Consider the following 14,162-nt stretch of genomic DNA (forward strand, 5'->3'; position numbering starts at 1 on the left):
CACGCGACTTTGGAAGAATTACACGATCATAACCTGTTAGTTACACCGATATGTTTTTAAGGTGCGGTTAAGCACATGAATCACTTACAACTAGAACCAGTTGTGACTTGTGAAAGACCACATTTGGTATACAAACGGAACTGGAGTGGACGAGACTGAACTGGTCAGAGTATATATTGCAGGGGCAAATAAACGAATTGTGCAGGTTCTAGGGTTTAATTATGCATAGGTACTTAGTAATTTACTAGTCTTGTCTTCCTATTCTTGTTCCACTTTTATCCTAAAGACAAAAAATGCATTTTTGTTTCGACAGATCCTATTCTGCGCTAATTTTAGCAGCTTAACAAGATTTACAACTTATTTGGTCAGCTATATATTTTGAATGTTTGGTAGTGGCTTAATGATATGAAAAAAGACTTGTTCAATAAGCTTCTAAAAGAGTTTTATGCAGAATGTCAAGTTTTTTCCGAACCTGCCTCTCCCAATAAGAAACTAGCTCCTTCCATCTATGAAAAAACTTTCCCAAACAATTTTTTTTTCTTTCTAAATCTATATAGATATATTAATACACACACATAACTTTATCCATACAATACTTAATGAAAAACCAACCAAACAAAACCCAATAATATCGCACCAAACGTTAAGAAACGATTGGCATGCCCCGTCGTACGTACCATACGCACGCGCGGCCACTACTTCAATATACTTTTTTGGGTAGAGTAAATAGCATTTCTAATGAACCAAAACAAGATTTAGAAAGGGAGATGGAGACCAAGTGTTTGTTAGGAGCAAGTTTCTACAAGGACTAAGCATTCTAAAACTACACTTCAAAACACATACAAACCAACTCAAAAACCGTAAATCTAACGAAAGTTTTTACGAGTTTTAACTAAAATATCACTCGATAAGGTCTGAAGCTTACTCGATAATCTTCGATAATCTAGGCAAAGTCAATACCCGAACCTATATGTAACCTGCGACGGATGCATGGTGAAAAATGAATTCTTGACGTTGCCACCACTCTCCAAAGGATCGTTTTAGGTTCGTTCTTGACTTCTTCCTTTAGTTTCTAATGATAAAGAGTAAACGTCGCCCGCCTAACTCCTCCTTCATCTCCTCCCCAGGATTTTACGCTACAAAACACACAAACTATACGCATTGTATTAGTCTTATCACGAAACACTTTGAGAAACGTCTTATATAAAAATGCTAATTAATAAGACGATTTACTTTTCGTGTCCTGTATATTTAATTGGTTGCCCAACCTCGTAGATAGTTATTAAGTCGTCAACTTTTAGAAACAACTTACGAAACGCTATAGATAAGACACATAGTTCATAATCTTATAGACATAAAATCTCATTAAGCACGGTATTTGGACCGTTGGCAAAGTCCCATTTCGTTGTGTATTTTTTCTGAATAAAAGAATATGTCGAATGTCTTACCATATATAACGAAGACGAGGTTACAGCTCGGGAGCCACCGCGGCTTTGATCCTTTCAACAGTGCACTTTATAAGACTATTGACGGTGGCGACCGACCCGAGTGACAGTTTTGCGGTGGGAGCTGAATCGACTAGAATCTGAAATGCAACTGTCAGTAAGGATCCACCATTTCCGACCTCTAGAATTGTTGATCCTTGTTGTTTTCCTGGCCCATCAGGAAGTATAGCGAAACCCGATGGTAGTAAGGCGACATAATCAGGATCACCACCACTTAACACCACATTCATTGCTGCGATATCTACCGGGGCATATATGACATATGAACCCGTGGAATCGTTTGAGCTCTCCTGTAGAATGAGCATGTTTCCTTGGCTCGAATTTGCACTCTAAAATTGGGTACAAGTCGGAAAAAATGGTCATACATGTGAATTGATTATAGGTGTTAGATTCGGAAAAATTTTGTTGTCAAATGCATTTAAAAGCTTACGTTAACTCGTAAAAGCGACACGCAGTTTCCTGGATCCCGACCGTTGGCAATGTGTGCCATTTCTTGAACTAGACCACCATTAGAAAGAATGTCCCACTGCATATATAATACGTGACACATAGTCGATGAATATGGGTCATTAGAAGTTCTCGGAAATGATCGACTTGGCCGTGGATGTGTAATAATCAAAGGCCAAAATACGTTACGAACACAAATAACCACAACTGAATCAACTTATAGGACGCCAAAAATGTCTAAATATACAATCTAATAGACTCGATTTTGTAGTGAATTTTGTCACAAATAAGCGACTAATATATTGATTTTTACGTTATATGGTTTTAGATTTGTATTAGATGGTTGTGAAGACTTTGTTACCTCGCTCCTCGAGTTCTCATCGCGAAGAAAATCAAAAACTCGTTTCGGTGGAACGGGGATCCAAAACGAAGTAGCAGCACTGAGCACGATACCAGGAGGTCTGCCCGGATCGTCCACGCTCTTTCTTGTCATTACACGAACATCATCCGCTCCACTACCAGACAAAGTAGTCCACGTATGTGTAGTCGAAGCTCCAACTCCGCTACAGAAACTCAGAACCATTCTCTCAGCCAACTTCAACATGCTCTTTCGTCCTTCTAGAGTCGTTATAACTGTCATCCAGCATCGTTATATATAATCACAATCATCGATCAAACAAATGTTTTAGTACACTACATATGTTAACTTGAATCCTAGGAAAGAAAATTTACAAACTAGAAATTAAGTATCTCTCTTTCTATCCCAAAAGGGTGTTTGGGGTTGCTTATTTGAAACAATTTATGCTTTTCTACAAAATCACTTATCAACTTATTATAAGTCAGAAGAGTTTAATTTCTTCAAAAACTCTTTATTACCGGTTTGACACTTTTATCCAAACACTCAAAAGTGCTTATTAGCGATGCCACACCGGAATAAGTCAATAAGTTGTTTTTATAAACAACTCCAAACACCGCCTAAGTGTCCACAACTTCATATTTCTATTTTAGTTTGTTCCGAAATAAATGTCAACTTTTAAAAATAAGTACGTAGCTACTTTTCCAATTCTACCCCTTAATTATTGAATGAAGACACTACAACAAAATCGGGTTTATAGGACACTCTCAAATTTTAAGTGTCATAATAAACCTTTTTATAGGACTTAGTTTATAGAACCAAAAAAATAAAATGTCCTATCTAAAAGGCGTTGTAGTAAGTTTATATTACCTTTTTAAATAAGTTTTCTAGGACACTTTTAATATAAAGCGTCCCATTAGCAACTTTATAAGACACTATTTGAATAATTGTCCTATAAAAACAAATGTTCATTAAAAAATTGAGTTTATATAGGACACTTTCTCAAAAGTGTCATATAAAGTTGATAATGCGACATTTTGTATTAAAAATGTCCTCAAAAACTTGTTAAGACGTCAAAAAACGTCATATAAACTTATTACAACACCTTTAGATATGACTCTTTATATTTTGGTCCTATAAATTAAGTCCTATAAAGCTATTGGGACGCTTAGAGTTTGAAGGGCGTCCTATAAACCCAATTTTGTTGTAGTAAGAAATTCATTACTCCCTGCATAATTAAGGGTAAAATTGTTATTTAGTTGATTGAAAAGTGTAATAATTACACATTTATAAAGTTGTATGTCTTTTTCTATTGTCGATATTTAGTTTGTGACAGAGGGAGTAATTAATCGTATTACCTCCAACGTCTCCCGCAGGAATATTGTTAGCCATTGCGCTTGCAAGTCGTTCGCATTGTCTATCGAGAGTTGCTACCCATCTTCTTGCCCCAAATGCTAGACCAGAGTTCACCAGTAACCGATAAATATCGTGAACGGCTCTATCATCAACTTCAACATGTTCAACCCATGTAACCTAGAAAACGAAAGTATAACATGAATCCTTAATCCTAGACTAATGCTTTCGATTTGGGATGTTTTTCTTGTTCGCATAAACTAATAAAGCTTAGAACATGAAGCAATTTCTAGTTTTCACCTTTGAGTACCCGTTGGGCAGTTCTTGAATTAAACATCCAGATGGCCTTCTTCGAGATCTTGACATTGAAGAAGGGCGTAAGTTATCCAAGGATACATCGACCACCGCCCACGTCCCGTCCGTGTGTTGCTTACAGTACCTCACGAAATAGTATTCTCGGGTTGGAACGAGTGGCGAAGGAACCTGATACTCCGTTGTCATCTGAAAAACGGTAATGTCAGAAATACACAGATATGTATATATAACTAATGTTAACTATATAGGCATACATTACAACAAAATCGGCTTTTATGTATAGGTGTCACGATATGATGTTAGGAATATATGGCCATCCTAACAAATATAAAATTAAGCCAGTAAACTGTGCTTACCACTTGAAGAGCTCCATTGTAGTTTCCAGCCACTCCAGTTGAAAGCACTTCTAGAGTCATTGCTCTTGAAACAATCCCAGAAAACACATTTGACCATTGATTCTACAAGATCAGGATTAGATTAATTTAGGGTTTATAATCACAGAATTTCAAATTAATGGAGATTTCAACTAAAACAAAGAGCATTCCATACCACGTCCATGAGAATCTCAACAAGATTGATATGATTCATGATGACAACAGCAGATTCTCTTGAAGCTTCAGATTTCATTCCCAGCTGTTTTGGTCCAATGCCTCTTGGAAACGTTTGCAGGTAATCGTCTTCATTCAAGATCTCACATGAGTTATCAGAGTTTGGAACCCACAAAGGTTCACCAGACTGTGCCATTCTGACTAGTTCCTCCATGGCTGCAACCGCTAGTTCAATTATAACTGGCTTGTCTGCCTCACTGGGGCCTGAAACTGACCGGAGAAGGTTGCTGGTTCCAAACATGTCATCTACCATTGCTGGTTGTGGACTAAAACTAGCAATTGGTAGATCAAGAGACCGAGGCGGTCCATTAGGAGATAGATTAGGATAACTTAGCATTGGTTTGCCAACATATTTTGCAGCAATTCCAGATATCCTATCAATCTGTTGAATGCACAAATTAAGCAGATCAAGTTTTAGAAATCAGACTTGTAACCAAGTAACAAAATTTAACAAAAGAATAAAACATTTTAGGGTTATGATTCCAGTTCTTGATTCCTATCAATCTGTTTGATGCAAATCTAGTTTTAAAGGAGTGGTCAGTACCTTTCAGACCATTTTACTTGGACATATAGCAAAAAGAGAACTATTTTTGCCAAAATGCAAGGAAATGATCGATTTTAGATTTAAAAATGTCAGATATGTGGATTCTTTTGCATTTTTATGTTAAAATAATGTCCAAAATCACTCATTCTTTTTGCAAATTATGATAGTTTTTGGCAGTTTCAAAAGTAAAGAATGATTACCAAAAGTTAATTACTCGTTTAAGTAAGTAGAACTGAAAATTAAAGAAGATCTAATTGTGTATTTAGGGTTTTGATTAAATTACTTCTTCACGTAGACGAGCATTTTCAATTCTCAGATGCTGTTCATCGAATGACATCTCCCCAATGGCTGCAGGACCGCCACAGTTGGGACATGTAGCGTTGGCAAGGGCTTCTTTGTATCGTATGTTCTCCATTCGAAGCTTTTCATTCTCGTTCCTCAGCTGCGAGTTTTCGTGGCGTTCATGCTGAGCCTAAATTAACAAGACAAACGACACAAGTTGAGCAGCTAACTAGATAAGTTCATTTCCCTTAGAAATTATAGTAAATCTACAAAGGGTACAACAAGAATATGCAAGTATGATGCCTACCTTTCTCAAACTTTACAAAATCGAGTAGCATTTCGTGCACTCGAGATGGCTTTCTTTATTAGAAATGTGTGTTTTTATATAAGTGTGCAATTAAAGTACCTTCATTTGAGTTCTTTTGTTTTGGAACCAAAACTTGACTTGCAAAGGCTCTAAAGTCAATCTTCTTCCAAGTTCTTTCCTTTGTTTATCATCTGGATGTGGGCATTCTTTGAAAAACCTACATTCAAATCGAAATCAATTATATGTGTGTAGAAACCAATTAAAACCATACCAATTAAGGACGGGTTTGATCTTATCAACTTACGACTCCAGTTCTTGGATTTGATGTTGAGTATGGCGATGGTAACGTTTCTTCTTGTTGGGACGTTGATTCGGATCTTGTTCGTCGCCGGAGGGAGCTTCCATGATATCGGTCCCGGATTTGCTCTCATACTCATCATCTCTAAGCATGTCAAGCTCATTTTCTGGGGTTTTGTGACTCATATCAAGGAGATGATGATGGTGGCTCTCAAACATGTTGGGTTGAAACATTTTTCTTCAACTCTTCACACTCCTGACCATAGAATGCCAATTTTGTCTTGTATTAGTAACACTATTTTGGGTGTAGTATGGAAAATTAATTGTGAACATATTTAAATTAATTTTAGAATTTTATTTAAACATTAAAAAAAATCAGTGAAAGGGAAAACATGGGAAAATGAGCATTGGATTATCGAAATTTGCACACATTAAAGACATAAATATGAATTTATTGGAGGTCAACAAACCTCTATCTTCTTTGAAAACAAAAGTCAACTTTAAAGCATAAAATGTTGATACCAGTCAAGAAAACAGCTTATGGTTAGTGGTTGAGGATCAAAAGAATTGAAAACAGAACTCAGAAAACATTCATAAGCCACCGCTTGATGTCTATGAAGATGAAAGATAGCATTGATGGTCATCGGCCTAACCAATACCTGTTGTCTGTTGAGTTTCTTGAAACGATTAAGGTTCCAAACCCACAACTTTTTTTGCTTGAATCTGATCTGGGTGTGGCTCAAAACTTGATTTCACAGACCATGTGTGTGTGTGCGTGTATATATATATATATATATATATATACACATATGTTGTGTGTGTGTGTGTGTATCTTGATGAAACTGAGAGAAACTATGAAGGAGTTGAGTTCAAGACAGATGAACATGTGTCTTTGTTTCTTTTTGGCTGTGGTTCCTTAACACATACCTGATCACTGGGAAACTCTTGGTTTTGAAGTGAAATCAAACCTCAAAACGTTTGTTTTTTGTTTGTATTTTAACAACGTCATAAAAAGTATCATGGTATCCAAGAAGATATACATGTTTAAGACACATTCAGAAACCCTAACGTACCGTTAACCTCTCTTTCTCTCTCTAGAGTATTTTTTTTTTTTGGTGGGATTTGCTTCTGGTTTCATTTTGGTAAGAAAGACTCGATGAATGACTGAATTTGAAGACAAAAAAACACAATCTTGATAACTTTCTTGACTTTGTAATTAACAAATGAAGACCTTTTTTCCCAAGCAAATTCATGACCCAAGTGAATATGTAACTTGTTGAAGAAATCTTGATCGAGACCACCAAATTCTTATTACTTTCACATACATATAAAACCCAATGAAGTGGAGAAATTAAAGGTGGTATGGTAACTTACTGATATATATATATTCTGTCTTGGTTTTTGCCGGTTTTAGTGCCAAAAAGATCCGGTATTCAGGGAAAAAGGTCAACTGGAAACCACTTTTAAGAGAGTAAAAGAGTGGTTTTCAGGCTGGTTTCCATTGAAGCTACCTGTATCTTTCTTGTGATTAGAATTTAAGGAGAATGAAGAGAGAGAGAGAGAGAGAGAGAGAGAGAGAGAGAGAGAAGGGAAAGGAACAGGTGGGAGAATTGAAGAGATGGGAAGGGGGAGATAGAGAGGAGTAAATGCTGTGTATAGAGAGGATGCAAATGCATTTATGGAGAGAGAGGGACTTGTTGCAAGCTGGTTTCAAACTTTGCATCTCTCTCTCACACACTCATTGTGTGTAAATGTGTGTGTATGGTGAAAGATCAAAGTAAATGGAAAATTATCTCCTTTAATTGATTGCATATATCATAATTTACTGGTTCTTTGTGTAGTTTTGGAGTAGAGAATTTAGTTCTACTGAAGCCATTGGCTGCTAGTTTTACCTCTGCTTAAATGCCATTACATAACACTGATTCATGCATGTGTATGTATCATCCATCTTTACAGACAATTAGAATTGATAAAGAAAGAAGGTAAAAATAAATAAAGGATAAAATAATAAACTAACCAAACCAGACATATCTCTTATATTTCACTAAAAAATAAGGAATGAATTGGTTGTTTGTTTACCTTTTAATAGTTTCATAAGATACAATATCTGAATCGTTAAGAGGTAAATCTTGTTTGACAAAAAAAAGTTTATCCTTTAATAGTTTTAAAACCCTCTGAATGATTTTGTTATTGGATCTCCCTTAACCATTCAACACCCTAATTTCATTGTAAACAGTTATCAAACAATTATATTTCATTTTGCACTATTTCATATGAGTCTCTTAATCATTTTGACCACTTAATCATTTTGCACCAAATTATTCAGCAACTGACAAACAGTTCCTATTGAGAATAAAAAAATAACACCATCTCTCAATAATTTTTTTTATAATTTCTTTAAAATAAAAAATTAAAAGTCAAAGTTTTTAAAAAATTTACATTCAACTGATCAAAACGATTTAATTTTATCATTAGCAGTACATTTTAAAAAAAGTTTATGTAAGATAATAACAGTTCAATCTAATTAGTGGGATTGATTAAGATAATCATTTTCCTTTCGTTACATCAAATTTTAGAGAATTCTCTAAACATGGAATTTTTTTTTTCATATTTTCTCTATTTTAAAGAAAATTATAAAGAATCTGCTGGATCAATATAGAAAAAAAAAACCTCCATTTTTTAGAGAATCTGTTAGATATTCTTTGAGAGCTTATTCTACATCTATGTTAAAAATAGAGATTTTAGATATTTAACAAAAAAATAATATAAAGTATGTGAAAATCTCTAAATTTGTAAATAATCATTAGAACTTTATTAAAGGGAGAAAAATAATATTTTAATGTTTAATTTCTTACCTATAAGAGGCATTTAAAATAAATTTTTTGGTGATATAAATAATATTTTACTAAGTATATTGAATATTTTAATAATAAAGTCAACGTTAAAATTGTTAAAATATATAGTAACCGTTAAAGTTAAATGTAATATCTTTTTGTAGAGATTTTGACTTTTTATATTTTATTCTTAAAAAAATGTAAAGTATCAGTTGGAGATGCTCTATAAAACAAACGATTCTAAAGTAAAGATTTTGAAGATTTAAAACATATCTAAAAGATTATTTAAAACAGAGGAAATGCAGGTTTTTGTTATCTATTTTGTTCCAACAAATTCTCTAAACTGTCATTTAAAATAAAAAAAATAACCAAGTTTATAGAATCCTCTAAAACTTGATGTGACAAGAGAAAAATAATTTATTCTATTTGTTTCCACAATCGAGATTAAATTATTATTACTTTATATAAAGTTTTCTTAAAACGTTAAAATATTTTAGTAATATAATTAATGTTAAAATCTTTAAAATAGAGAATCTATTGGAGATCAGTTTAATTTTTTTTTTCAGAATTTTTAGATCTGGTTTCTATTTTAAAGAAATTATAGAAAATACATTGGAGACGCGTTTATGAGATTATTTTTGTCCCAACAACTACGTTGAAGTCTATGCAAAAATAGAGAAAAGATGGAAATCTCCAAATTAGTAACTCGAGTTTATATGACGTCAAATGTGTCTAAATATCCTAACAGACTGGTTTAAATATTTAAGCTTATAAACCAAACACATGTCTTATGTAAAAGTGTTGCATTGCAACAAGTCTATAAAATATTTTACACGACTTAAAAAGTGTTTTGATGAAGATCCGAACTTATGATGGTTGAAGTGAATCATAATCGTCGTGCCTGCAATTTAACGGGTGATACAAACATTGAAAAATTATACGTAATAAATAATGACCACCCACAAACCAACAAACAGACATAAATGTTGTGATCAAAAACATAAATTCTTTTTAGTTTCAACTACTAGAATACTTCACTTCAATTCATCGAGTTGAAACTACAATAGAATCGGCTTAATAGGACGTCTATATAGAATGTCTAAACATTATAATAAAATACTTTATAGAACATAAGTTTATAGGACCAAACTATGCATCGTCCTATTTAAAAGTGTTGTAATAGGTTTATAGAACGTTTTAGGCGTTTTAACAAGCTTTTTAAGACGCTTTTAATATAAAATGTCCTATTAACTATTTTTAAAAAGAATCTATAAGTCCATCTTTTTATATGAGACTTATGTTTATATGACACTTTTTAAAATAATGTTATAAAATAGCTAATATTACACTTTATTCTAAAGATGTCCTAAAAGACTTGTTAAAAGGCCTAAAAACGTCCTATAAACATATTGCAACATTTTTAGGCAGGACGCTTTTTGTTCGATCATATAAACTAAAGTCCTATAAATTATTTTATTAGGACATTTAGACATTTCATGTATCCTATAAAACCAATTTTGTTGTAGAGTGACTCGTCAAGATAATTTTTGGGACCAAGACATTTAGACATTTTGTGCGTCCTATAAAACCAAAAAAATGTTCATAAAATAAATGTCCTATAAAAATATATGCTCATATGACACTTTAAAGTGTCATAAAAGTTTGTTAAGACGATGTCCAAAAACATCATATAAACTTATTGCAGTGCTTATGATAGAACACACACATTGATCCTATAAATCAGTCTATTTTGACACTTATATAATTTTTAGTGTTCTGTAAACCTAATTTTGTTGCAATAAGTGCTTCAAAACGTATATTGGTTCATGAATATTTACAATTTCTCAATATCATTATATCGGGGCGGTCCTTGTCCCCGTTCCCAATATCCATCCCCGTTCTTGTCCCTATCCCTACATTACCAGGTAATATAATCATATCCCCAGCTTCGTCCCCGACAGGAAACGACGATCTCCAACAAGAAATCGGGTTTAAATCAAATATGTTAATTAAACACCACACCCTATCAATAACGGTTCATGTTTAAATCTCGCATATTTTCAAAATTTATTTTTACAACGTATCAAATATTCATATGTGAACAAAATCACAACATCATATGTAATTGTTTGATCAAACACTTTTGCTTTCAACATTTTTTATCTTAAAAAAGTTAGAGAACTCAAAAAATGTATATAAAAAGAAATGTAAAAATATTATTTATATATCTAAAAGATATTAAATCTAATTATTTATAAATAATATATTTAATAAAAATATATAACATATTTATATTCGGGCCCTGCCCCCGCTCCCATCCCCGATTTTTAACTTTCAGGGATCCCGCCCCCATCCCCAGTCCCTGGCTTTATGGGGATATGTCAGCTCACAAAGCACGAAGAGTAATTGATCAAAGGAAATAGTTTTTTTCCACAAGGAATTGTGATGTATTTCTATGGGATTGTGGATCCGTTTTTTCCTCTTTCCGGATGGTAAATATTTCTGAGGCCTATTTGGATCGTATTATAAACGCCCTGACTAAACCTATTGAGGGTAGATCTCTCCATTCTCTTTACGATTTTAATGTTTTTGGGGATTTTGACTTCGAGTGATTATTGGTTAAGGAAACAATGGATTTTATGGCGAAAAACCAATTTAGATCTGAATCTAGTTTCCTATTGAAGATTAAAAATGTTTTACGTTGTTGATTAATAGAAGTTTTGTTCAATATCCTCGAACTTGAGGATTTTAATGTTGGAAGATTGTCTTTAAGTTTTGGATCGAGGATAACGAATTTAGATCATGTCTAGATGTTGAATTGTGTTTTGAACCTATGTGAAGGTTTCAGTAAATTGGTATATGTTGGTAAATGCAATAATGGATGTTGGAATGTTCGGTGTGGATTTTCATGCTGAAAATGGAATTTTTGGATTGTGCAGAAGAAATAGCGAGTGCCACGACTCATCCCCCAGTTGGGTCGCGTGCTCATCATGCAATTCTCTATTTGTGCGTTTTCGAAATTCGTTGGTTCTCATCATGGGTCCAGTTTGGGACGTTGTTTAAGAGTGTTATTTAGGAGGTTATATAAGGGGATCCGTGAATTAATTGAGGAGGTTTAACACCTTTTATAATTCGGTGAATTTAGATGTTCAGTAGTTGGAAATTTTTGGCCTTGGAGCGTGTACTAAGGCTTTGGACCGCATGTGATTTTCCTTTTGTTATCTTTAACAAACGTATACTCATTTTTCATGTGAGAATTGTTATTTGATTTAAATTCATGTGGTGTCATCATATACTTGAGATATGATTATTTGCATAGTTGTGAGTTTTTTTTGAAGTATATAATATTTATATACGACAAATGCAACAAATAAACTCACACACCCTCCTCACTTATGGTGAGGTTTGAACCCCTGACCTTCTAGAAGGCCAAGGGCTACGATACCGTTAGGCCAAATACCCTTTGGTGCATAGTTGTGAGTTTTTTTTTTTTGTAAGGGTGTCCGGGCCAAAGCCCGACTAATCCCCGACAAATTTGGAGGCTAAATATGGCCCCACTTAAATGTCGCCAACACTCCCCTCCCAGGGCTCGAACTCGGGTTCATGACTATACCATGCCCAAGCCTTTACCACTAGGCTGGAAGGTCTTTGACTGCATAGTTGTGAGTTATTGTTGTAAGTGTGTATATTTTGAATTACGGGAAGTGTGTACCCGAATGAAGCACATGAATTTGTTTCATGTAGCTTTCTTATAGGGCAAGTGTGAGTCCAATTCTGGTCACAAGTATGTGTGTGTCCGTAAGTGTGCTCAACTGTTGCAATGGGTATTGGTGTTTTCATTTTTTAAGCATTTGCATTATTGTTTTCAATCAACGTTTTTATAATGGAAGGTTTCAGGATATATTTATGTGTTGGAAGAAATTCACTAGACCTCCGGTCCAACACTCATTTTTATAAAACTGAAAACTTTTTCAGGGAAGTATTATCAAGAGCTCTAACAAAGTTAAGGGGAAAATGTGAGCTAGAGATTGGAAGGGAAGGCGTTTTCTTCTAGTTAGATAATCAGTTAGAACTTATTCCTAGTTTCGTAATAAATCTCAGCAGTGTACTTTATTTCCGTTGCAACTCTTGAGATCTGACGTAATGTAGACTTATTTTCTTGCATGTACGGGACAAAGGTTATGAATTGTCTGTTTTAAATTTCGGGTTGTTACAACCTCCTTTTGTCTATTGCTCCCCATTATACGTACATCAATCAAGGGAGTTTAGAAAGTATTCGCATTCCAATACTTTCTACATATTTCTTATATCTTACTTGAGTCACTTAAATCTTGAAGAACGTTTTTTATTGTTGATTGTATAAAAATTAACCGAAATATGTTTGGTATTATCACCCCTTGAGGTATCCAACCTTTCATTTATTTGATATAAGTTGCATTATCTCCATATATGCAAGTTGCACTACCACTGACGGATTTTTCTGACGTATTTTTACACCAGTAATTAACTGACAAACTTGAGGTGGATCATTGGAGGATTGACCATGACCGAAGGATTTTTACGGTGGTGATTAAGAATCAGTCGGTGATCACAATCACCAACCACACTTTCTGCAACAATGAGATCGTCGGTGATGGCTTTTTCCGATGGACTACCTCTTTGTTTTGTAGTGATAGTGGTTGAACTCAAATCGGATGCGCTTTGTCCATATGAAATTGTTTGATCATTTTCTAGATATACGTAGATCGGTGGATTGATATTCCACAAGCTCAGTGTTCTAGATCAAATAGCTAGTAGACAAAATCAAATATTTCCAAGATCTTTCATCTCAAATTCATATTTCAAGGAGCTTGTGGTTTTCTTATTTAATCAATAGTGTCTATTATGTTCATATCCTCGACATATAGAGCTACCACTGAAAATTTGGAACTTGTGCTCTTTATAAATTCGCAAAGGCATAGTTCATCGTTATTATATTCCTTTTTAATCAAATATTCATTTAGGTGGGTATACCACATTCGCATGGATGGCTTTTAGTCTGTAAAATAAGTGTTTCAGTTTCATAATCTAGAGTTACTTGACTTGGGTAATGTAAAGTCATCAAACACTTATATATATATATATATATATATATATAAATAAATAAATAATATATATATATATCTATATAGGGGAGCGATCAAATGCAAACCACTCAATTTGTACAAACCGTGCAAACCTCATTCAACCAATCATAATTTTTCATTTTGTTCATTTTTTTGTAATTATGAGAGGTTGATTAATCATTTTTATTGTAGAGGGTGTTAATCATAGAT

At 33.8% G+C, this 14,162-nt stretch overlaps 1 protein-coding gene across 1 annotated transcript; it reads right to left on the reverse strand.

Annotated features, from left to right (window-relative positions):
- Positions 1-830: 830 nt before the first annotated feature.
- LOC112520273 (homeobox-leucine zipper protein MERISTEM L1-like) lies at positions 831-6,247 on the reverse strand. The gene is made up of 12 exons (XM_025128579.1): positions 6,021-6,247; positions 5,816-5,933; positions 5,411-5,599; positions 4,525-4,965; positions 4,332-4,433; positions 3,961-4,161; positions 3,642-3,840; positions 2,854-2,862; positions 2,314-2,585; positions 1,936-2,031; positions 1,449-1,834; positions 831-1,152 (listed from the first exon to the last, which is right to left on the reverse strand). Exons 1-11 carry the CDS (start codon positions 6,245-6,247, stop codon positions 1,469-1,471), a joined length of 2,220 nt encoding a protein of 739 aa, XP_024984347.1. The 3' UTR covers positions 831-1,152; positions 1,449-1,468.
- Positions 6,248-14,162: the final 7,915 nt, after the last annotated feature.

The sequence above is a fragment of the Cynara cardunculus genome (genome assembly GCF_001531365.2).
Source record: "Cynara cardunculus var. scolymus isolate 2C chromosome LG 10, CcrdV1, whole genome shotgun sequence".
Classification (NCBI taxonomy): Eukaryota; Viridiplantae; Streptophyta; class Magnoliopsida; order Asterales; family Asteraceae; genus Cynara; species Cynara cardunculus.

What these genes read in the sequence shown, in the direction of transcription:
- LOC112520273 (XM_025128579.1), bottom strand. Translation starts at nt 6,247, where the DNA reads ATGTTTCAACCCAACATGTTTGAGAGCCACCATCATCATCTCCTTGAT. An exon ending in TTGAGATTCTCATGGACGTG is followed by an intron (nt 4,434 to 4,524) that starts GTATGGAATGCT and finishes CTGATCTTGTAG; the next exon opens with AATCAATGGTCAAATGTGTT. An exon ending in ATGAGAACTCGAGGAGCGAG is followed by an intron (nt 2,032 to 2,313) that starts GTAACAAAGTCT and finishes TTATATATGCAG; the next exon opens with TGGGACATTCTTTCTAATGG.